Source organism: Scyliorhinus canicula, chromosome 16, assembly GCF_902713615.1.
Source record: "Scyliorhinus canicula chromosome 16, sScyCan1.1, whole genome shotgun sequence".
Classification (NCBI taxonomy): Eukaryota; Metazoa; Chordata; class Chondrichthyes; order Carcharhiniformes; family Scyliorhinidae; genus Scyliorhinus; species Scyliorhinus canicula.
This window is the reverse complement of record NC_052161.1, coordinates 56,644,193-56,669,745: the sequence shown is the minus strand read 5'-3', so window position 1 is coordinate 56,669,745 and position 25,553 is coordinate 56,644,193. Positions and strand designations below refer to the sequence as shown.

The window sequence follows — 25,553 nt, the reverse complement described above, 5'->3', positions numbered from 1 at the left end:
TATATTTACCCATATCTGTGTGTTACCTTACTTAAAATGACTCGTAACTATTCACCTTAATGGTGAATCTCTATGCTTGCCAAAGTTTGCCTTTGGTAATATCCATTTTAGAAAATGGACTCACAGCGTTTGCTGGACTGTCTGTCAGTCAGGCTTTGTTTTCAAATCACCCTGCCTGCGTGGCTTTAAAGGATTATAAATTTTCTAATGCAGTGGATATTAGGTGTTTATTGATTTAAAGACAACTTACCAATTGCAAACTATTAACCGTCAATGGGAAGGTGCATCAACATTTAGTTCATTAGCATTTTGACCAACTGTTTTCTCTGTGCATATTTACAAAAAAAGACTTTTAAAACCCAATATTTAAAGGTGCTTTTTCCATATCCTTTCTGTGGGTGAAATGGTGAAACAAAATCACAAAATGTGACAATTGATTAATTACTGTTAACGTAGAGGAGCCAGAAATGTCACAAGGACACTCTAAAAGTGTGCTAAAAGGTGCAGAGAAAGTTTCACTGACCACATGCTCTGCCAAATGTTGACATATTGAGCGTTAACAGCACTGTATTATGTAAACATCCCTTCAAAATAAGTTTACATACCTATATATCCCAAGCAACTATACATGGGAACCTAGAAATCTGACAGGCTAACAAACAGCTAAAAAGGAAAGTTGATATAGCTTTCCAAAAAAAATGCTGACAGCTCCAAAAAAAATCAATTGTGGCGCATAAAGACTGATTGATAGATTTTTCATAATTAAGCTGCAGGTCCTTAATTTCAGTCTGGAATTTGCAGTACTGGCAACATTAGGAAACAAGGGAAGATGAAACTGCTGTTGATGGGAGATTCATTTCTTTGGGAGAGGGTTGGTCGATAGTATTATGTGTATAAATTTCAGTGTAATTTTTAATTACACCTAAAGTTCATCATTATTCCAACCACACACATTTTTATTCCTATTTGGCAATTAAGCAAGTGAAACAACACGAAGGCTCAAATAAGGAAGGTGGATGTATTCATACCCAGGATATCATCCTTATCACCGAAACCCACTTGAAGTAATACTTCGAATAAGACAATGGGCAATAAAATCTCTGAAAATTGTATTTTTTTAAATTACATTTTAGCAGCTCATGTATTTTACACAAGCTATTTTGAGACGAATGTTAAAGCACAATGCCCATTCTCAGAACCATTATTTCATTTACAAAAATCTGCTTTAACGTTAAATAAAAGCAAAATACAGCAGATACTGGAAATCTGAAACAAAAATGAAAAATGCTGGAAAAACTCAGCAAATCAGGCAGTGCCTGCGGAGAGAGAAGCAGTTAATGTTTCACATGGGCTCGGAACATTAACTCTGTTTTCTCTCTTCACAGACGCTGCCAGACCTGCTGCGTTTTTCTAGCATTTTCAGCTTTTGCTGCGATGTGTGGGGCCATCACTGGGAGAAACTGAAAGTTCAAAATGATTGATTTGGAATAAAATCTGAAACAAAAAACAGGAAATGTTCAAAAAATTCAGCATGTCGGTACACATGTTTGCACTGAGTGCTGAGGTTTGCACTGAGTGCTGAGCTTGTTGCATTTGAGTGCTACAGTGAGAGTTTGGTGACTGAGGGAGTATAAGGGTTCATTTTTATTTAAAGTCTAGTATTTCTTTTATTTAGTTAATTAACTTAAAGTTGCTGTTTGGTCTATAAGAAGGTGAATTTTGAATCAGCTTTAAACAAGGTTCTACTTGTACTTACTTGCAGCTGGAGCTTGTTAATTAGTTAATTGCATTAGGCCAGTTTTCAGAGGCTAGAGTCACAGTATAAATAGGAGACTTTGTTTGCACTGAGTGCTGAGCTTGTTGCATTTGAGTGCTACAGTGAGAGTTTGGTGACTGAGGGAGTAAGGTGCTCCTTACATTTCATTTCCTATATTTATCAAAGAGCGTGAAGGGAGCCAGGAGTTTAGAGTACAGCTGACTGGAAGCAGAGTCGGAGGGCGGAGGTCCAGTTGGTCTACGGGGCAGCTAATTCTGTAAAGTAAGAGGGGATGGAGGCTAGGGCAGTTGCATGCTCCTCCTTTAGGATGTGGGTGGTGAGGGATACCACTGGTGTCCCTGCTGACTATACCTGCGGGAAGTGCACCCAACTCCAGCTCCTCAGAGACCGTGTTAAGGAACTGGAGCTGGAGCTGGATGAACTTTGGATCATTCGGGAGGCAGAGGGGGTTATCGAGAAAAGTTACAGGGAGGTAGCCACACCCAAGGTACTGGACAAGAGTAGCTGGGTTACAGTCAGGGGAAAGAAAACCAACAGGCAGACAGTGCAGGGATCCCTCGTGGCCATTCCCCTTCAAAACAAGTATACTGTTTTGGATGCTGTTGGGGGGGATGCCCTACCGGGGGAAGGCCCCAGCGGCCAGGTCTCTGGCACTGAGTCTGGCTCTGGGGCTCAGAAGGGAAGGGGGGAGCATAGAAAAACAATAGTAATAGGAGATTCAATGGTTAGGGGAATAGATAGGAGATTCTGTGGTCACGAGCGAGACTCCCGAAAGGTATGTTGCCTCCCGGGTGCCAGGGCCAGGGATGTCTCGGATCGTGTCTTCAGGATCCTGAAGGGGGAGGGTGAGCAGCCAGAAGTCGTGGTGCACATTGGTACCAACGATGTAGGTAGGAAAAAGTGTGTGGTGGTAATAAACAAGTTTAGGGAGTTAGGCTGGAAGTTAAAGGCCAGGACAGAGTTGTCATCTCTGGTTTGTTGCCGGTGCCACGTGATAGCGAGGCTAGGAATAGGGAGAGAGTGCAGTTGAACACGTGGCTGCAGGAATGGTGTAGGAGGGAGGGCTTCATGTATTTGGATAATTGGAGCGCATTCTGGGGAAGGTGGGACCTGTACAAGCAGGACGGGTTGCATCTGAACCAGAGGGGCACCAATATCCTGGGGGGGAGGTTTTCTAGTACTCTTCGGGAGGGTTTAAACTAATTTGGCAGTGGAATGGGAACCGGATTTGTAGTCCAGCAACTAAGGAAGCCGATATTCAGGACGCCAAAGCACATAGTGATGCAGTGGGGAAGGTAACACTGACAAAGGAGAGTATTTGCAGACACGGAGATGGGTTGAAATGTGTATACTTTAATGCAAGAAGCATCAGGAATAAAGTGGGTGAACTTAAGGCATGGATCGGTACTTGGGACTACGATGTGGTGGTCATCACGGGAACTTGGATAGAAGAGGGGCAGAAATGGTTGTTGGAGGTCCCTGGTTATAAATGTTTCAACAAGATTAGGGAGGATGGTAAAAGAGGTGTGGGGGGGGGGGGGGTGGCATTGTTAATTAGAGATAGTATAACAGCTGCAGAAAGGCAGTTCGAGGGGGATCTGCCTACTGAGGTAATATGGGTTGAAGTCAGAAATAGGAAAGGAGCAGTCACCCTATTGGGAGTTTTCTATAGGCCCCCCAATAGCAGCAGAGTAGTGGAGGAACAGATTGGGAAACAGATTTTGGAAAGGTGCAGAAGTCACGGGGTAGTAGTCATGGGTGACTTCAACTTCACAAACATTGAGTGGAAACTCTTTAGATCAAATAGTTTGGATGGGGTAGTGTTTGTGCAGTGTGTCCAGGAAGCTTTTCTAACACAGTATGTAGATTGTCCGACCAGAGGGGAGGCAATATTGGGTTAAGTACTTGGTAATGAACCAGGTCAGGTGATAGATTTGTTAGTGGGGGAGCATTTTGGAGGTAGTGACCACAATTCTGTGACTTTCACTTTAGTTATGGAGAGGGATAGGTGCGTGCAACATGGCAAGGTTTACAATTGGGGGAAGGGTAAATACAATGCTGTCAGACAAGAATTGAAGTGCAGAAGTTGGGAACATAGGCTGTCAGGGAAGGACAAAAGTGAAAAGTGGAACTTGTTCAAGGAACAGGTACTGTGTGTCTTTGATATGTATGTCCCTGTCAGGCAGGGAAGAGATGGTCGAGTGAGGGAACCATGTTTGACAAGAGAGGTTGAATGTCTTGTTAAGAGGAAGAAGGAGACTTATGTAAGGCTGAAGAAACAAGGTTCAGACACGGCGCTGGAGGGATACAAGATAGCCAGGAGGGAACTGAAGAAAGGGATTAGGAGAGCTAAGAGAGGGCATGAAAAATCTTTGGCAGGTAGGATCAAGGAAAACCCCAAGGCCTTTTACACATATGTGAGAAATATGAGAATGACTAGAGCGAGGGTAGGTCCGATCAAGGACAGTAGTGGGAGATTGTGTATTGAGTCTGAAGAGATAGGAGAGGTCTTGAACAAGTATTTTTCTTCAGTATTTACAAACGAGAGGGGCCATATTGTTGGAGAGGACAGTGTGAAATAGACTGATAAGCTCGAGGAGATACTTGTCAGGAAGGAAGATGTGTTGTGCGTTTTGAAAATCCTGAAGATAGACAAGTCTCCCGGGCCTGACGGGATATATCCAAGGATTCTATGGGAAGCAAGAAATGAAATTGCAGAGCCGTTGGCAATGATCTTTTCGTCCTCGCTGTCAACAGGGGTGGTACCAGAGGATTGGAGAGTGGCGAATGTCGTGCCCCTCTTCAAAAAAGGGAATAGGGATAACCCTGGGAATTACAGGCCAGTTAGTCTTACTTCGGTAGTAGGCAAAGTAATGGAAAGGGTACTGAGGGATAGGATTTCTGAGCATCTGGAAAGACACTGCTTGATTAGGGATAGTCAGCACGGATTTGTGAGGGGTAGGTCTTGCCTTACAGTCTTATTGACTTCTTTGAGGAGGTGACCAAGCATGTGGATGAAGGTAAAGCAGTGGATGTAGTGTACATGGATTTTAGTAAGGCATTTGATAAGGTCCCCCATTGTAGGCTTATGCAGAAAGTAAGGAGGCATGGGATAGTGGGAAATTTGGCCAGTTGGATAACAAACTGGCTAACTGATAGAAGACAGAGAGTGGTGGTGGATGGCAAATATTCAGCCTGGAGCCCAGTTATCAGTGGTGTACCGCAGGGATCAGTTCTGGGTCCTCTGCTGTTTGTGATTTTCATTAACGACTTGGATGAGGGAGTTGAAGGGTGGGTCAGTAAATTTGCAGATGATACGAAGATTGGTGGAGTTGTGGATAGTGAGGAGGGCTGTTGTCGGCTTCAAAGAGACATAGATAGGATGCAGAGCTGGGCTGAGAAGTGGCAGATGGAGTTTAACTCTGACAAGTGTGAGGTTGTCCATTTTGGAAGGACAAATATGAATGCGGAATACAGGGTTAATGGTAGGGTTCTTGGCAATGTGGAGGAGCAGAGAGATCTTGGGGTCTATGTTCATAGATCTTTGAAAGTTGCCACTCAAGTGGATAGAGCGGTGAAGAAAGCCTATGGTGTGCTAGCGTTCATTAGCAGAGGGATTGAATTTAAGAGCCGTGAGGTGATGATGCAGCTGTACAGGACCTTGGTCAGGCCACATTTGGAGTACTGTGTGCAGTTCTGGTCGCCTCATTTTAGGAAGGATGTGGAAGCTTTGGAAAAGGTGCAAAGGAGATTTACCAGGATGTTGCCTGGAATGGAGAGTAGGTCATACGAGGAAAGGTTCAGGGTGCAAGGCCTTTTCTCATTAGAATAGAGAAGGATGAGGGGTGACTTGATAGAGGTTTATAAGATGATCAGGGGAATAGATAGAGTAGACAGTCAGAGACTTTTTCCCCGGATGGAACACACCATTACAAGGGGACATAAATTTAAGATAAATGGTGGAAGATATAGAGGGGATGTCAGAGGTAGGTTCTTTACCCAGAGAGTAGTGGGGGGCATGGAATGCACTGCCTGTGGAAGTAGTTGTGTCGGAAACGTTAGGGACCTTCAAGCGGCTATTGGATAGGTACATGGATTAGGGTAGACTAATGGAGTGTAGATTAACTTCTTCTGGGCAGCACGGTAGCATTGTGGATAGCACAATTGCTTCACAGCTCCAGGGTCCCAGGTTCGATTCCCGGCTGGGTCACTGTCTGTGCGGAGTCTGCACATCCTCCCCGTGTGTGCGTGGGTTTCCTCCGGGTGCTCCGGTTTCCTCCCACAGTCCAAAGATGTGCAGATTGGGTGGATTGGCCATGAAAAATTGCCCTTAGTGTCCAAAATTCTATGATTAACCTAGGACAAAAGTTCGGCACAACATCGTGGGCCGAAGGGCCTGTTCTGTGCTGTATTTCTCTATAACTCTATAACACCTGTAGAGAGAAACAGGCCAGATTTTCAAAGCAAAGTCGAGAGGCCCACATCCAGTGGGAATCTATCTCGCCGCTATACCCAGAACTGATCCCTGCGGTACACCACTTTGGTGTCCTCCCACCCCCCCCCCCCCCCCCCCCCCCCCCCTACACACACACTTTTCATATATGTTCTTTTTCCACGCTCCCCCCATGTCACCTGCTAAAAATCTGCAACATTTCTAACTCTTCTCAGTTCTGATGAAAGGTTGCCAACCTAAATTGTCAACGCTGTTTTTCTCTCCACAAACACAGCTTGACTTGCTGAGTATTTACTGCACTTTCTGAAACTTGGTAACAATTTGATTTAGGTTTACAAATGTAATTAAAATATTCAAAATGTTAATTATGAACCAGTTAACAGGTTAAGTAAACACCACTCTTTTAGATTGCTTGTGGAGGCGGTGGCATAGTGGTATTGTCACTGGACTGGTGATCCAGAGAGCCAGGGTAATACCCTAGGGACCCAGGTTCGAATCCCGCCAAGGCAGGTGGTGGACTATATTGTCCATCATCAAGAGTGGCTCGGCCGATTGGTACTTTCCACCACAAACCGAGCTGGCTGAGATCTAAAGGACAAAACTGCGAGACTGGACTGCGACACGTGGTGAGTGGACCAACAAGGGGCAAAAACATACTTGACCTGATCCACATAAGTGCCAGGTAACAACCATCTCTAATAAGAGAGAGTCAAGCCATCGCCCCTTGACATTCAATGGCATTATCATGACTGAATCACCAATGGTTGCCATTGATCAGCTGAACTGGACCAGCCATATAAATACTATGGCTACAACAGCAGGTCAGAGGCGAGGAATCCTGTGGTGAGTAACTCACCTCCTGACTCCCCAAAGCCTGTCCATCACCTACAAGGCACAAGTCAGGAGTGTCGTGGAATACTCTCCATTTATCTGGATGAATGCAGCTCCAACAACACCCAAGAAACTCAACACCATGGGGCTACCCTCGACCTCGCGGTGACCAAGAAACTCGCAACCTCACTAACGGTTGCCTCCCGTAATGTACAAGCGTGCGCCCCCCCCCCCCTTCCTGGACATTGTCGACCGCCCCATTGTGGACCCCACCAGCGACCGCCCCACCGTGGACTCTACCAGCGATTGCCCCCCAGCCAACCCCAAGCCTGCGCCGCGCGGCAGCCAGCCAACCCTGGGTGGCCCCCAAGTGCTATTTCTGCGGGCAGACAAAGCACCCCAGGCAGCGCTGCCTGGCGCGGAGCGCACTCTGCAAGACCTGCGGGAAGAAAGGACATTTTGCTGCGGTGTGCCAGGCCTGGTCGATCGCCGCTGTAACCAGGCCCATTGTTCCTGCACCACCCACATGCGACCTGTGGGCGCTGCCATTTTCATCCCTGCAACCCACGTGCGGCGCGTGGGCGCCACCATCTTCCTTGCCTCATCGGGCACCTCATCGGGCCGCTCATCACCTGCAACCGCTGCTGACCAGCCCTGGGCCTACCAACACCGGCTACAGCTCACCTCCATCACGATCGACCAGTCCCGGCCGCACAACCTCGTAACCGCGTCAGCGACGGTAAAGGTCGATGGGCACAAGACATCCTGTCTTCTTGACTCCGGGAGCACAGAGAGCTTCATCCACCCCGATACGGTAAGGTGCTGCTCACTCACGGTACATCCCATTACACAACGAATCTCTCTAGCCTCCGGATCCCACTCCGTGGAGATCCGCGGGTACTGCACTGCCACCCTCACCATCCAGGGTGTAGAGTTCAGCGACTTACGGCTCTACACACCCCCCATCTCTGCGCTGCCCTGCTACTCGGCATGGACTTCCAGTGCAACCTTCAAAGTCTAACCCTGAAATTCGGCGGGCCCCTACCACCCCTTACTGTATGCAGCCTCACGACCCTTAAGGCCGACCCACCTTCATTGTTTGCAAACCTCACCCCGGATTGCAAACCCGTCGCCACCAAGAGCAGACGGTACAGTGCCGAAGACAGGACCTTCATCAGGTCTGAGGTCCAGCGGCTACTGTGGGAAGGCATCATCGAGGCCAGCAACAGCCCCTGGAAAGCCCAAGTGATAGTTGTGAAGACTGGGGAGAAACACAGGATGGTCGCTGACTACAGTCAGACCATCAATCAGTACATGCAGCTCGACGCGTACCCCCTCCCACGCATATCTGATATAGTCAATCAGATTGTACAGTACCGGGTCTTCTCGACAGTGGACCTGAAATCTGCCTACCACCAGCTCCCCATCCGCAAGGCGGACCACCCATCCACTGCGTTCGAAGCAGATGGCCGCCTCTACCACTTCCTTAGGGTTCCCTTCGGCGTCACTAATGGGGTCTCGATCTTCCAACGGGAGATGGACCGAATGGTTGACCGGAACGGACTGCGGGCCACCTTCCCGTACCTGGATAATGTCACCATCTGCGGCCTCGACCAGCAGGACCACGACGCAAACCTTTCCAAATTCATCCACACCGCCAAACTCCTGACTCTTACGTATAACAAGAAGTGCGTGTTCAGCACCAACCGCTTAGCCATCCTTGGCTATGTGGTGCAAAATGGAGTTCTAGGGCTCGATCCCAATCGCATGTGCCCCCTCAAGGAACTCCCACTCCCCCACTGCCCCAAGGCCCTCAAACGACGCCTGGGGTTCTTCTCACACTACGCCCAGTGGGTCCCTAACTATGCGGACAAGGCCCGCCCACTCATTCACTCCACCGCTTTCCCCCTGACAGCCGGGGCTCACCAGGCCTTCAACCGTATCAAGGCCGACATCGCCAAGGCCGCGATGCACGTGGTCGATGAGACACTTCCCTTTCAAGTCGAGAGCGATGCATCAGACGTCGCTCTGACCGCCACCCTCAACCAGGCAGGCAGACCCGTGGCATTCTTTTCACGCACCCTCCATGCCTCCGAAATTCGGCACTCCTCCGTCGAGAAGGAGGCCCAAGCCATCGTGGAAGCTGTGCGGCATTGGAGGCATTACCTGGCCGGCAGGAGATTCACTCTCCTCACTGACCAACGATCGGTTGCCTTCATGTTCAATAACACGCAGCGGGGCAAGATCAAAAATGATAAAATCTTGAGGTGGAGGATCGAGCGCTCCACCTACAATTACGAGATTTTGTATTGCCCCGGTAAGCTCAATGAGCCCCCTGATGCCCTATCCTGAGGTACATGTGCCAGCACACAAGTGGACCAGCTCCGGGCCCTACATAACGCTCTCTGTCACCCAGGGGTCACCCAGTTCTTTCACTTCATAAAGGCCCGCAATCTGCCCTACTCCATCGAGGAAGTCAGGGCTATCACCAGAGACTACCAGGTCTATGTGGAGTGCAAACCGCACTTCTATCGGCCAGACCGAGCGCACCTGGTGAAGACCTCTCGTCCCCTTGAACGCCTCAGCGTGGATATCAAAGGGCCCCTCCCTTCCACCGACCGCAACATGTACTTCCTTAACGTGGTTGACGAATACTCCAGATTCCCCTTCGCTGTCCCATGCCCCGATGATATGATATGCCCCACAGTCATCAAAGCACTCAACACCATCTTGGCCCTGTTCGGTGTCCCTGCGTACATTCACAGCGACCGGGGATCCTCCTTCAAGAGTGATGAGCTGTGTCAGTACCGGCTCAGCAAGGGCATTGCCTCGAGCAGGACGACCAGCTACAACCCCCGGGGAAACGGGTAAGTGGAGAGGGAGAACGGAACGGTTTGGAAGGCCGTCCAGCTGGCCTTACGGTCCAAAACTCTCCCGGTCCCCGCTGGCAGGAAGTCCTCCCCGACGCCCTTCACTCCATCCGATCGCTACTTAGCACGGCGACTACCAAAACCCCCCATGAACGTCTCCTAGCCTTCCACAGAAAGTCCACGTTGGGGGTTTCACTCCCAACGTGGCTGGCAGCTCCACGACCCATTCTCCGCAAGCACGTGCGGCTCCACAAGGCGGACCCATTGGTCGAGAGGGTACAGCTACTCCATGCAAACCCGCAGTATGCCTACGTGGCGTACCCCGACGGCCGCCAAGACACAATGTCCCTCAGGGATCTGGCAGCTGCTGGTTCCCCACTCCACCCCCATCTGCCCTGGCGCCACCCATTCTCCCCCCAGCGCACCTCACCACAGCCCCCGCTCCAGGACGCTCCGTCCTCCCCTTGGTCCAACCCGGGGATGAAGATGAGGTCTACACGCTCCCAGAGTCGCTGGCGACCGAGCCGGAGCCTGCATTGCCACCGGGACTGCGGCGCTCACAACGGAGGATCAAGGCACCTGACCGGCTCAATTTGTGAACTTTCCCCAAAAATACTCACATACATGTAACTAGTTTTCCACCACCCCCACTAGACTCTTTTTTTTAGCAGGGGGTGAATGTGGTCGCCTCCACTGTTTGTATTTATCACATATATGAGATGTAATACGGTAAGGCTCCTGTACTACAGGTACGGGATAGATCCCTGCCTGCTGGCTCCGCCCAGTAGGCGGAGTATCATCATAGAATTTACAGTGCAGAAGGAGGCCACTCGGCCCATCGAGTCTGCACCGGCTCTTGGAAAGAGCACCCTACCCAAGGCCAACACCTCCACCCTATCCCCATAACCCCACCCAACACTAAGGGCAATTTTGGACACTAAGGGCAATTTATCATGGCCAATCCACCTAACCTGCACATCTTTGGACTGTGGGAGGAAACCGGAGCACCCGGAGGAAACCCACGCACACACGGGGAGAATGTGCAGACTCCGCACAGACAGTGACCCAAGCTGGAATCGAACCTGGGACCCTGGAGCTGTGAAGCAATTATGCTATCCACAATGCTACCGTGCTGCCCCGTGCTGTATAAATGTGTGTCCTCACTGAGCTGCAGCCATTTCGGCAGCAGCTGCAGGAGGCTACACATCTCTGCTTAATGAAGCCTCGATTATTCTCTACTCTCATCTCAAAGTACTCGCTAATACATCAGGAATTAAACCTGGGACCCTGGCGCTGTGAAGTAACAATGCTAACCACTGTGCTACATACCGTACTACCTACACCACATGGACTGCAGCGGTTCAAGAAGGCAGCTCACCACTTCCTTCTCAGGGGAAATTCAGGTTGGGCAACAAATGCTTGCCTAGTCAGCAAAGCCCACATCCCATAAAAATAACTTAAAACAAAGTATAAGCTGAAACTGGCATATCCGTTCACACTGAGCTCGTTCAAAATTTCTATGGTGCTAAAGACCAAGAACAACTAGGAATCCAAACAGCTGTATATTACTAGAAACATTTATGTCTGTTTTATACAGTGATTCAAAATAACAAGGATTCAGGTGGAAGTTGGTTCTCCTCACTAGGTTGCAAAATGGAGGATGGGAGCTAGGTTATCAGTGGAAACCACTCTTTGTTCTTAGTACAAATTAAATTGCACCTTGTCACTTCATCTGGGGTCAGGAAAATGAGGTGAAACAAAAGACATGGGGTACAATTTAATGGCCACACTGCGCCGGAAAAGCAGCTCACCGCGGCGCAATGTGGCTGCCGGGAGACCCTGCACTGCCAGGATGCGATCAGGCTGGGGGTGTCCTACGCGGGTGTTGGGGAGGGGGACCCTCCCATAGTGAGTTGGGGCTGGAGGTCGATTCGGGAAATCGGGACGTTATTTAGAAATGGCGTCATTATCTCCCGTTACACTGATGAGTAACGCTTGCCGGAACTCCTCAGTGTACAAAATGGGGCTATGTGTGGTCTTGGCTGCGTTTTCCCCGTTGAGGCCCATTATTAAACGCGAGTCGTGTTTTAAAGCCTTGTGTGGCTTAACGCTGCGAGAGCTGGGAAACACATGGCTAAACGCGCTTGCTATGGTACTTTGTTCCCATTTTGTTAAATTGCGCCCATGAACCTGAAACAAGAAGTCATTTCCTTAGAATTACCATAGTTTGTGCCTAAGGTTCTAGCACATGACGAGTCAGGAGTCACAGAATCACAGAACCACTACAGTGCAGAAGGAGACCATTTGGCTCATTACGTCTGCACCAACTCTCTGAAAGAGCACCCTACCTTGGCCATCCCCCGCCCTATCTCCGTAACCCTATAACCCAACCAAACCTGCACCTCTTAAACACTAATGGGAAATTTAATATGGCCAATCCACCTAACCTGCACATTTTTGGACTGTGGGAAGAAACCGGTGCACCCGGAAGAAACCCACACAGACACGGGGAGAAAGTGCAAACTCCACACAGTGACCCAAGGCTGAAATTAAACCCGGGTCCCTGTTGCTGTGAGACAGCAGTCCTAACCATGTGTCACCGTGCCTCAAAGCAAGTCAATGAGTCCATGCCAATCATATTCTTCGTGGTGGTGCTAAATTAATTTTTTTTACTCCATAAAATCCCTAACGGAAAATTACTTATTTCAGGTAAATAAACATTTGCAAGAACATCTTTCTTCTTAATTGTTGCAGGGTTCTGTGGAGGTTTCTTTCAGTTCCTGGTTGAATTTGAGGCAGTGTGCTGTCATTCCAGGTGAATGAAGGGTGTTTTATTGTTTTAAGAGATTTTTTTCGTGATTTGGAACATTTCCCCTTTAAATGGGCCTGGTCCGGGGCCTCTGACTTCATGACGCATGTGACGTCAGACGTAGGAAGCGTTTGCACATGCGCATATCGCTGTTCCTGTACTGTGGCCGTTTCCGCAATTGCGCATGCGCGGTTTCTCGCGCAACTGCACATGTGCAGTACCTTTACCAAGATGGCCGCCTATCAAAATTGTTCTCTGCTCCGGGATTTCGGCTTTGTGGTGAGTACTGGCGCTTCTCTTACCATTTTCTGCTGGTTGGAGTGTGTTTTCCTCACAGTATTTACCGAATTTGTCCAGGACTGCCTGGAAGTTGCTCCTGTTTTGCCTTTTGGAGAACTTGAATTTTAGATTTCTTCTGCTCTGGCACCGGCGATGGTGAGCAGAAGCTCTGTTTTTTCAGCATCAGCCACGTCTTGTAGGTCGGCTGCTACCAGGAAGATTTCAAACCTTTGCCGGAATACCCGCCAGTTTTCGCGGAGATCGCCATGGCACTGGAGCCACTGCAGATCCGGGATTTAGAACATCTTGGCTGGGTATTGTTGCTGGTTATCACTGAACGCTGAGTTATAGCTATATGGATTGAAACAGTTCACTCTGGTACCATGTCTTGTTATGCTCTAAGCGTAGCATAAGCGGCTTCCTTGTGGTGCACTTGACAAAGGAAGGTTCAGACATGGAGATCACTTCAACACGTTTATTAAACTATTTACACTTCTATTACTCGTGTCCGCCACTACTGTTAATCCTTCTGTAGCTACTCAGACTGACTAACCAGTCTGCTACAATCCACGTGGTGGGAGTGATATTGAATCAACTCTGTGTCTCTACTCACTGACTGTCTCCACTGGAAAGAGGAAGATCATGTGTGTTGTGTCCTTTATATATGGGTTTGTGTAATGCCCTCCTGTGGTCGTGTCCCTCTGTGTGTATCGAGAATGGCCATTGGTCGTGTCCTATCTTACTGTTCTATTGGTTGAGTGTCTGTGTGTCATGTCTCTGGTGCTCCCTCTAGTGTCTAGCTAGTCTACATGTATTTACATTAACCCCTTGTGTATTTACAGTGATGCATATCACCACAGTCACGTACCAACCGACTCAAGAACAACTTCTACCCTGCTGCCATCAGACTTTTGAATGGACCTACCTCGTATTAAGTTGATGTTTTATCTACACCCTAGCTATGACTGTAACATTATATTCTGCAGTCTCTCCTTCCTTCCCTATGTACGGTCTGCGTTGTCTGTATAGCAGGCAAGAAACAATACTTTTCACTGTATACTAATACATGTGACAATAATAAATCAAATCAAATAATTTCCAAGTACTGGTACCATCAGCATATTGTCAAGTGAATAATACTATTTACATTGTGATTGTGCATTTATGTTACAAAATGTTGCAATACAACTGCAGCTCCTGTTACTGATCAGCAGGTTAATTTCTAATGTGCAGCCATTTCTTCAGCTGGCAAATCACATGCAGATAATTTAACCCCAGTATTTTTGATTAAGTGTCTCGATCTTCCCCAATGGTTTATAGTCAAAAAGCCAATGGGAGACTGTTGAACTATCAGAGACAGTTCTATCGCCGGATGTGCATACCATATTCAGCCTTCCTCTACGTACACCATTCACTTTGGGAGACGGTTGCTGACTTCAGGGTTAATATCAGCAGTGAAGCACAAATGGAGAGGGAACAGCACCATATTAACTTTACAGCATAACACATAACACAGCAAAGGTGGTCAGCCATCAAATACCACTAATTAAGTCAGGGATCTTAAATGATAAGAACTCTGTGACTCGTTTTCTGAACTTAATTAAAGAGCACACATATCTTAACTTCCACAGCCTTTTTTTTTAGCAAAACTGCTTGATCCATCTCATTTCAATTGCATATTAGAATCTTTGTTATCTCAGAGTTTATTAAACATGATCACTCACAAGAGTCCTGTGGAAATCTGTTGTAAACAACAGCTTAGCAATGCTTTACGTTGCAAGCGTTTGGAGGATAATATTATAGGCTTATCCAACACTGCAAGGGTTCACTCCCAAAAACAGCCCCAATGAACAGAAGCACAGGTCATAGGATTGGCCCTATAGTGTTCAGACCTGCCCCTGTCTAGTTAGGTTCCACAAAGAGTGATGCACTACAAATTAGTCCTTACAACTCTGCTTTTCCTTTTGGGTCAGCAGAGGCGAGAGCTCTTGCTTCACAGCAAGAATCTGTCTCATTCAGTTTTGATGATCAGTTGTTAATTTTGGCCAAGTCCTGTGCACTGGCAGGAGTGGGGAAGATTTCGTATCCAGCATAAATGTGCCTCCTACTGTTGCTCTGTTGGCTGACCATAGAGAAAACATCTCTGACTCACTAATTTGGCAACTAAGTGTGTACTATGAACTGACGTGGTCACAATGAACGAGAAGTGAAGTGCTAAGCCATACCTGGGCAGTCACATACTGCAATCATGTAAAAGGGTTTACTCAGTGATCTCAGCAGTACATCCAGCCTTTTCATCCTTACTCTGGGTGCTTTCTGGCGGGCTTGCCTGAAGTGGGATGGAAAAGCTCCGACTCTGCTTACTCGATTTTGTGAACCTCTTCAGTTCATTAGCAAATGAAAGGCCTTTCTTTTTCTCCTGCGCAGCCTGCCAACACATTCCAGAATTTATTGATCATGCCGAGCAATTGGGAACAGCACGGGGAAGAAATTAGTTATATAAATATACACTGTGACATCTGGAGAAGGTCAACGGTTGTGTTATTTAAATAAAAGTTAAATAGAATTCTTTTCAGCTTTTTTTGGCATGAAAACAAAGAAACAATAGTTATCCAGGCTGCATTTGCGGATGGTACTATTTCTAAATTATCTTAAAAGTTATAGAATGGGATTTAACATATTGCAGTTTCCTGGGAAAATATTACACATAATGCTGAACACATGTAATGTCCTCTCTATTTCTGCGATATACACAGAGTACGTTAATCCTTCTGTATATTCTGAAATACAAATCCTTTATCTCGGCTGTTTTGGTTCTCTTTCGTCTGCTTTTGTTCCTTTGCCATTATTAATACGAGCTAAGCAGGCATTTCCTCCCTTGTCCAGACCCTTAATTAAGTGAACACTTTTATTTTAAAAACTCATCAACAAATCAAACATATTTTCAAATTTGGATTTTCTTAGGATTTGGGTGATGCAGGCAATTATTGCCCGTCCCTAGTTGTCTCAGAAGTTATTTCTGGGCCTTCTTCTTGGGCCTTCTACAGTCTTGCTATTGGTCATGCCCCACACAACAATGTGGTGTTGAGCTTCCGGAATATTCACCCAGCAATGGAGAAGGGACATATTGATCAAGCTGAGCAATTTGATAACGATACAAGGCAGATGATGGAACCATCAATTCTAAGGACACGTGCTTGTAGGATTAGAATAGCTGTTATAATATACTTACAACAGAGCCAGCCTGTTAGCCGTTGAACTTTCCGTGAACTGGCTGGCTGACTCTGTGGCACGGATCTTTATACAGCAGCTCCAGGGGGGGAGTTCTGTGCGGGGCCAAGGGGGGAGCCCAGTACAAACTCTCGAGTACTCCCAGAGCTACTCCCCTGGTGGTCAGGTAGTGCAACTGCACTTACAATATCAGTACATATATATACTGGGAACAGAGTGACATTGGTAACTTATAATACCGTGTGAATCTCATTCACCACATTCACCCCCTGTGAAAAAAAATCAAGTCCGGCGGGGGTGGTGGCTCACAGAGTTAGTCTGTCCGGTGGGCGAATTGTTCGTTGCAATCTGCGGAGCACCGGGGTTGCAGCCTCTTGCGGTGGCTGGGTGGGTGTTGAGAGCTGGGGTACGATGGCAGACTCCGGGGTGGGTCTCGTCCAAACTTCATACACCTCTGGCTCGACCAGAGACTGGGGGCGCTGGGGGCAGGCTGGTTCTGGCGCATGGAACCGGTGGGGCGAGCTTGCGGAATCGGGGGCGCGAGGGGGCGGCAGCATAGGGAACGGGGTAAGGGGTTCCGCAGTGGGGGTAGGGGGGGGGGCTGGATCCAGCGGGTGCCAGGTCCCGAAAGGATACGGTGTCCTGGCGACCGTCCGGGAACTCCACAAATGCGTACTGGGGGTTGGAATGGAGCAGGCGCACCTTTTCAACAAGGGGGTCAGTTTTGTGCCCCCTGACGTGCTTCCTCAGGAGAACCGGGCCTGGTGTCCTCAGCCACGCCAGAAGTGAGACCCTGCGGTAGTGCCCCTAGAAAAAATGAAGAGCCGCTTGTAAGGGGTTTGATTTGTCGCTGTACAAAGGAGGGATCTAATTGCATGGAGCGCGTCTGGGAGGACGTCTTGCCATTGGGAGACTTGGAGTTTTCTAGACCGGAGGGTCAGTAAGACGGTCTTCCAGACCGTTGCGTTCTCCCTCTCCACCTGCCCGTTCCCCCTGGGGTTGTAGCTGGTAGTCCTGCTCGAGGCAATGCCCTTGTCGAGCAGGTACTGACGCAGCTCGTCGCTCATAAAGGACGAACCCCGGTCGCTGTGCACGTATCTGGGGAAACCGAACAGGGTGAAGACACTATGCAGGGCCCTAATGACTGTGTGGGAGGTCATGTCGGGGCACGGAATGGCAAAAGGCAATCGGGAGAACTCATCTATGATGTTGAGGAAATAAATGTTCTTGTTAGTGGAGGGGAGTGGCCCTTTGAAATCGATCGCAAGGCGTTCAAAGGGCCTAGAAGCCTTGACCAGGTGGGCCCTGTCTGGTCTATAGAAGTGCAGTTTGCACTCTGCACAGATCGGGCAGTCTCTGGTGACCGCTTTTACCTCCTCGTTGGAGAAAGGCAGGTTTCGGGCTCTGATGTAGTGGGCGAGCCGGGTGGCCCCTGGATGGCAGAGGTCAATGTGGATGGCTTTCAGACGGCTGATCTGCGCGCTGGCGCATGTCCCGCGGGATAGGGCATCCAAGGACTCGTTGAGCTTCCCCGGTCGATATTTAATATCGTAACTATAGGTGGAGAGTTCGATCCTCCACCGAAGGATTTTATCGTTTTTCATTTTGCCCCTTTGCGAGTTGTCAAGCATAAAGGCAACCGATCGTTGGTCGGTGATGAGGGTGAACCTCCTACCTGCGAGGTAGTGCCTCCAGTGACGAACAGCCTCCACGATGGCTTGTGCTTACTTCTCGACAGAGGAGTGTCGGAGTTCTGAAGCGGATAGGGTACGGGAGAAAAATGCAACGGGCCTCCCTGCCTGATTTAAAGTGGCTGCGAGAGCTACCCCTGAGGCGTCGCTCTCTACCTGAAAGGGAGTGGATTCATCCACTGCCCGCATGGCTGCTTTGGCGATGTCCTCCTTGATGCAGCTGAAGGCCTGGCGCGCCTCAGCTGACAGGGGAAATCAGGTGGCCTTATAGAATGGGCGGGCTTTGTCAGCATATTGAGAGACCCACTGGGCATTGTATGAAAAGAACCCCAAGCACGTTTGAGGGCCTTGGGGCAATGAGGGAGGGGGAGTTCTAAGAGGTCCGGGTCTGGGCCCAGGACTCCGTTCTCCACGGCGTAGCCGAGGATGGCCAGTCTGTTTGTGCGGAAAACGCATTTCTCCTTGTTATAAGTGAGGTTTAATTTCTGTGCCGTCTGGAGAAAACGGTGGAGGTTGGCGTCGTGGTCCTGCTGGTCATAGCCGCAGGTGGTAACATTGTCCAGATACGGAAACGTGGCCCGCAGCCCGTACTGGTCTACCATTCGGTCCATTGCTCGTTGGAACACCGAAACCACGTTAGTGACGCCGAAGGGAACCCAGAGGAAATGGAAGAGGCGGCCATCGGCCTCGAACGCCGTGTAGTGGTAGTCCTCCGGGCGGATTGGGAGCTGGTGGTATGCAGACTGCAGATCCACCGTCGAAAATAGCCGATATTGGGCGATCTGGTTAACCATGTCTGCAATTCTGGGGAGGGGATACGCGTCTAGGAGCGTAAAGCGATTTATGGTCTGACTATAGTCGACGACCGTTCAAACTTTTTCTCTGGTCTTGACGACCACCACCTGAGCTCTCCAGGGACTATTACTGGCCTCTATGATCCCCTCACTGAGCAGCTGTCGGACCTCCAATCGGATAAAGACCCTATCCTGTAGGCTGTATCGCCTGCTGCGAGTAGCTACTGGTTTGCAATCTGGAGTGAGATTGGCGAATAGAGGAGGGGGGGAGATGCGCAGCGTGGCTAGGCTGCAGATAGTGAGTGGGGGCAGGCGCCCGCCGAAGCTGAGGGTGAGGCTCTCGAGGTTGCACTGGAAATCCAGGCCTAATAAGAGTGGTGCGCAAAGGTCAGGCAGGACATAAAGTTTAAATTTAGAATAACTAGCGCCTCGAATTGTGAGCGTAGCGACGGTGCGTCCTTGGATTTGGACTGAGTGGGAGCCCGAAGCGAGGGCGATAGTTTGGCTCACAGGAAAAATAGGAAGCGAACAGCGTCTTACCAGCTCTGGGTGTATGAAGCTCTCGGTGCTCCCGGAGTCAAAGAGGCATGTCGTGCTGTACCCGTTGATCTGGACCTCCGCCATCGAACTTCGTAGGTGCTTGGGGCGGGATTGATCTAGGGTGACCGCGTTGAGTTGCGGGCTGCGTGATGAGTGCCCCGGGAAAGTCGTAGTCTTCCGAGTGGGCGTCCAGTCGAGTAGATGGCGGTACGTTCTGGCGAGCTTGATGCAGGATCGCTGCGCTGAGTTGCGGGCCGCGTGATGAGTGCCCGGGGAAGTCGTAGTCTTCAGATGAGCTATCTGAGCATGGAGATGCAGATAGGGCCCGTGGATCGCACGTGGTGAGCGGCGAGGAAGATGGCGTCCAAGATGGCGGCCCCCATGAGTCGCACGTGGCCGGCCGCATGGTGGGGGTTTGCCAAGATGGCGGCCCCCATGGATCACACGTGGCAGGAGGGGGCGGAGTCGGGGCGTAGGCCGCAGCGTTTCGGGCCCCGCGGGCCCGCTGGTGCTGGGAGCGATTTTTTCTCTCTACTGGGAAGTTAGAAACTGGGGCCCTTTTCGCGAGGCACACTCTGGCATAGTGGCCTTTCTTCCCGCAGCTGCTGCAGGTCGCGGATCGGGCTGGGCAGTGCTGCCGTGGGTGCTGGCTTTGGCCACAGAAATGGCAGGCTGGGGCAGCTGAGTAGCTGGCTGGAGCAGCTGAGTAGCTGGCTGGGGCAGCAGAGTAACTGGCTTTGGCAGCGCGGTAGCTGTGGGGCCGTGCGGCACAGGCCTGGGGGGATTGTTGGTCGGGGGTCCACGCTGAGGTCGCGGGGTCCGCGGGAAACGAGGTGAGGCTGCGGAAGGAGACTTCCATAGTGGTAGCAGCCTCCACAGTAGTATCTAAGTCCTGGTGCCCCTTTTCTAGCAGTCTTTGGCGCACATAGTTCGATCTAAGGCCCGCTACGAAAACGTCCCGCACAGCAAGCTCCCTATGTTCAGCCGCGGCTTGATAATTACAGTCATTAGAAAGATTGTTCAGTTCCCGTACAAATTCGGCTAGCGTTTCTGTAGGCTGCTGACGGCGAGTCGTAAACACGTGGCGTGCATAAACCTCGTTAATGAGCCTAACGTACATTTTGTCCAATATTGCCAGCGCTGCGGTGTTAGAACCGGCCGGATTTAGCTGTGTGGAGATTCTGTGGCTTACCCTCGCATGCAGTAGGCTGAGTTTTTGTTCCTCCGTTGTTCCAGCGGTGCTTCTGCCAGGTAGGCCTTAAAACATCTCAGCCAGTGGGGAAAAATTTCTTTAGCCTCTGCATCCTGCGGGTCGAGTTCTAGGCGTCCGGGCTTGAGGGCTGCTTCCATGATTTACTTCGACTGTTTCGTAAGTATATTAAATTGATGGAACCATCAATTCTACGGACGCGTGCTTGTAGGATTAGAATAGCGGTTTTAATATACTTACAACAGAGCCAGCCTGTTAGCCGTTGAACTTTCGGTGAACTGGCTGGCTGACTCTGTGGCACGGATCTTTATACAGCAGCTCCAGGGGGAGGAGTTCTGGGCGGAACCAAGGGGGGAGCACAGTACAAACTCTCGAGTACGCCCAGAGATACTCCCCTTGGTGGTCAGGTAGTGCAACTGCACTTACAATATTGGTACATATATATATACTGGGAACAGAGTGACATTGGTAACTTATAATACCGTGTGAATCTCATTCACCTCAGCAGAAATTAGCAATTTAAATACAAGCTGGAGAAGGTTATACAAATGTTTGAGATGATACACCAATAGGTTCAAAAACAGCTTCTTCCCTGCTGTTACCAGACTCCTGGATGGCCCTCTTACGGACTGAACTGATTTTTCTATGCATCTTCTCTACAGGTGTAGCTCTATATTCTGTATGCATCACCTGGTGTCTCTGTTTATGTATTTACATTGTGTATTTATCATATGTTCTATGTTTTCATATATGGATCGATCTGCCTGGACTGTACGCAGAACAATATATACCTCGATACACATGACAATAAATCTAAATCGAAATCTAAAATCTGAATGTAAACTCGAATGCGTAAAACCCGGCATTGGTCGACAGTGGGATTTTCTGGTCCAGCTGATGTCTACATGGGTTTGCATGCCCCGCCACCCACCATTGGGGAATGTGCCATGGGAGCTTTGCCATTTGCGGGACCGGAAGATCCTGCCGGCAGGAATTATGGGAAACGTTTGGCCAAGGCCGTGGAATACTTTGGAATGCATGTGTGCGTACGTACAAAGTGTCAACTATGGCTGAGTAGTAGCGTTCCCCTTTGAGTCAGAAGGCTATGGGTTCAAACCACACTCCGGACACTTGAGCTCACATTCCAGGTCAGCATTTCAGTAAAATACTGAACTGCACTGTCCAATCATCTGCCTTCTGTAAACGATCCGACAGCACTATTCAAAAAAAGAACTGAGGCGTTCTCCTGCCATCTTGGGCAACAGTTATCGCTCAACCAACACCAAAATATTTATTTATGTGGGATTGCTGGTTGTTGTGCTTCCCAATTGCAGTACTGGCTACATTTTTATAATATTTTATTGGTTGTAGAGTAATAATTGTTGGCTAATTACCTGCACTTGCTCTTTCAGCTTGAGGATGAATTTCCCTGCGCCTTTCCACCTGCTCTGAGCTACAAACACACTTTCATGTTCAGAAAGGATCCGAACAGCAGGCTTCGCCATTGAGGATTTCTTGTTCAGTGGCTCTTTGGTCACCTCCTCCACAAGGACATAGTCGCTGGGATTTGGGTTGCTCAGGATGCTGTAGGAATATTTGGCCTTACTTAATGCCTGCAGAGCAATCCAAAACAAATTATTTGTATTAGTAACGCTGAATAAATATTCCTTGTTGTCGACATGCTGATCCTAAACAGGTTCAACCACAGTCTCCAGTCCTGACTGTATCTAGTGTAAGCATAGAATACATCGTCCCCTAGCAAACCCACCCATGCTCAATATTGCTTTATATCTGGCCATATAATGCTAAAGTCACTTCAAATATTATTTCTAATATTGGATTCTATGGTAAAATCGACCAGTCAGAAATACTTCAAAACAGCTGGGCTAAATTTTAAAATATAAAAACAGGCTACTTTAGTTGGTTGGAGAGGTTACCTCCATGGGGTGGCAATCACAGTCAGATTGCCAATCTGTTCCTTCGTATGGTTGCACAATTCTTGCCTGGACTTCCATTCTGAGTCCAGGAAGAAAGGTGCAGCGTTCCGGGTTCCCGAATCCTGTCCATGCAGGCCATTGATGTTGAGAAAAAGGTGCGATAAACTGGGTAAGTTTAATGGGGTTCAGGGGCAGGTGATCAGGGTTGTCGAGGTGACAGGGGTTGGGGAGATTAGTCAGCATAGTGGGGGGGGGGGGGGGGGGGGGGGGGGTCAGTCGGAGGGGCAGTTGGGAGGGGAGTCGGTGGAAGGGGGAGGAAGTTGGGAGATCAGAAGGGTAGTCAGAGGGTTGAGTGGTTAGTCAGGGGTTGGGGAGGCAGTTGAGGGGTAGTAGCAGGGCAGCAGTGGCCAAGACTGAGACTACAAGCAGTCCCTAGATTCGAGGTCCCAGAATCCAGAACCAGGTGAGTGCGGGTGGTCACATAGTGGGGTGGGGAGGTGAGGCCCAGAGAGGTGGGGTAAGAGGGGTGGTGAACTTGATGGAGGATCAGATTGAGAGGAAATGTACCCATGGGAGGCAGACCCTGTGGGATGGGGGTGGGGTGCCCAATGTAGAAAGAAGGACATCAAAGGAGACACACCATACCACGACCCTTCCTGTCCAGCAGGTTGAATTCCTGAACACCACCCTCCTGCCTCAAAATTGAGGCCGGGTGGGAAATGACCCTTAAGTAGTCATTAATTGCCCACTTTAAGGCCTCAATTGGCAGCAAGGGTGGGCAGGCCACCAGAAAATTACAGATTAGGGCAGGAATGGAGGAGGTTGTGAGGGAAAGTCATCCAGTGCATTTTATGGGTTACACCCCCCAACACCTGGGAGCATAACACCGTGTCCTACATCTAGTCTGAAAAATATTAGCTTACTGAGGGTTAGTCACACAGATGCATATTTAGATGGCAATAACATAACAACAGTAACTTATATTTATGTAGCATCTTTGATCTAATAAATAATGCCTAGATGCTTCATAGGATCATTATATAAAAAAAAGCACTGAGCCACGTAAGGGAATGTTTAATCATATGACCAAAAGCAAAGAGTTAGGTTTTAAGGATTGACTTTAGGGCAGAATGAGAGTGAGAGAATTCCAGAGCTAAGATCGAGTGACGGTCTAGCCACCAATGAGGGAGGGATTAATACTGGAGATGCTCAAGAGGCCAGAATTAGACGAGAGCCGAAATCTCAGAGGGTTGTTGGGCTGGAAAGGATGAGAGATTGGGAGGGTCGAGGCCAAGGAGGGTTTTTAAAGCAAGAATGAGAATTTTTAAATGGAGGCATTGCTTGACCAGCAGCCGACTGAGGGGGGGGATGGGTGAATGCAACTTGGTACGAGTCGGGACAAAGGCAGCAGAATTTTGGATGACCTCAGGTTTATGGAGAATGTGGGAGGCCAGCCCGGAATGTGTTGGAATATTCAAGCCGAAAGGCATGGATGATGGTTTCAGCAGCAGGTGAGCCGAGACAGGGGTGAAGTCGGACAATGTTACCAAGGTGGAAATAGGCTGTCTAATACTGTATGACACAAATGTATGGTTGGAAGTTCATCCTGGGGTCAAATATGGCAGCAACGCTGTGAACAGTCCAGCATAGCCAGAGACTGCATGCTATACCTCAAACTCACCCCAGCCCATCATTATTCTTTTGTAGAATTTGACCAACCTGCAGTATAATGTCTTGCGCTGTGCTGAACTTTGAAGCCCTGATGACTGTACGCGGCTGTTCTGGGGAAACATCATGCACCTGAACCAAGAAACTATCACCTTCTGTGGGAGTGCTGTTGTAACTCAGATCATCATGTTCTTCATTCATGGTGTTCCTTTGATTCAGCTCCTGCAACAGATGTTGAATATCAGCCGACTCTCTGATACATGTTCTTACTCCACAAAAACTAGAATTATTCGTCGGTGCTGCGTCCCCTCTCAGTTTCGAAATGCAAAAGAAGAGATGTCACCAATCCATATTCAGAACCAGTTTCCACAGCAACTCTCACGGAAAATGTTCAGAACTGGTTTTCCTGTACGTCCAAGTTCTAGCTTTTTTCTTTAAACAGCTTTGGCCTTTGGGCCTAATTCATTCTGAGTTACGTATCTGTGTGCGAGCACACATCTGAGCGCTATTAGGTCGTTGAGTTATTGGCTTGGATTTTCAATCCGGGGTTGGGAACTCGATACCTGGATCATTTCCGGATCCCAAACTTTGCTATTTTAACATGTAATGCTCCGAACCTGGCCGGAGGTGAACTTGGTGCCCAATTAGTGACAGTGGGTGCTGTCCTGAGGCAGGAACTGGGTCGGGTGTGTGATGCTCAAAGGCAGATGGCAGTCATGACTGGGCTTGCGGACTGGAGAGCAGAGGGCCAGCAGCCTCATGGTGCATACAAGTAGCCAAACGGGCAACTACAAGGCACTTGACCTGCGCTGCTGAAGCAATACCAACGTTGTGCCCTTTTCTGAGCATCTCAGATTTCCTTGACACTTATTTCAGCAGTAACATCAGATTATGGCTCCCCGCAGAGCTCCAGACGGTTTGATCTTTCCTCTCACCACTTCTGGCTTTCTCAAGGCCACTGACAAACTCTTCAACGAGATTAATTGGCAGTTAATTGGAGGTTTTTGTCTCCAACCCGCGCACTTCCTTAAAAAACTGCAGTGTGTGACAGAACACTGGCACATTACCTGAGGGGGTGCTCACGCTTCCTGGGGGTGGAGTTACTCATGCCACCTGAGGGGCGGGGAGTTCTCATGTTTCCAAGTAGAGGGGGGGGGGGGGGGGGGTGTTCACCACACTACCAGGGAGGCGCTATTTTCAAATACAACACTCACTTGACCTCACTCTGATGATAATTCAAAAATCTGCCCATTGTCTGTTTTGTTGCTTTACTCCTCCCAGACACTAACTACAGCCGAGAGGCCAGTTCCCTGCATGACCTTTGTGAACACCACTCTGAATTAGAGATCCAGGAGGCTGGGCCACAATTCAAAAAGTATATTTAATTTTTGTTTCTAAAAAGCTACGTACACGTGTTGTTAAGTGTGGGGTTGCAAACTCTTCCGTCCCAATCCTCCCATATG

At 49.0% G+C, this 25,553-nt stretch overlaps 1 protein-coding gene across 2 annotated transcripts in view; it reads right to left on the bottom strand.

The window, feature by feature from the left end:
• The window catches only part of plce1 (phospholipase C, epsilon 1), a 526,277-nt gene that overhangs the window by 23,097 nt on the left and 477,627 nt on the right, over window positions 1-25,553 (bottom strand). For both annotated transcript variants that reach the window (XM_038821511.1, XM_038821512.1), the window contains 3 exons: window positions 24,142-24,312; window positions 21,880-22,098; window positions 15,245-15,447 (listed from right to left, as the gene is read on the bottom strand). In XM_038821511.1, the coding sequence (XP_038677439.1) occupies window positions 15,280-15,447; window positions 21,880-22,098; window positions 24,142-24,312 (558 nt within the window). In that variant the 3' untranslated portion in view covers window positions 15,245-15,279. The remainder of the gene's footprint in view (window positions 1-15,244; window positions 15,448-21,879; window positions 22,099-24,141; window positions 24,313-25,553) is intronic.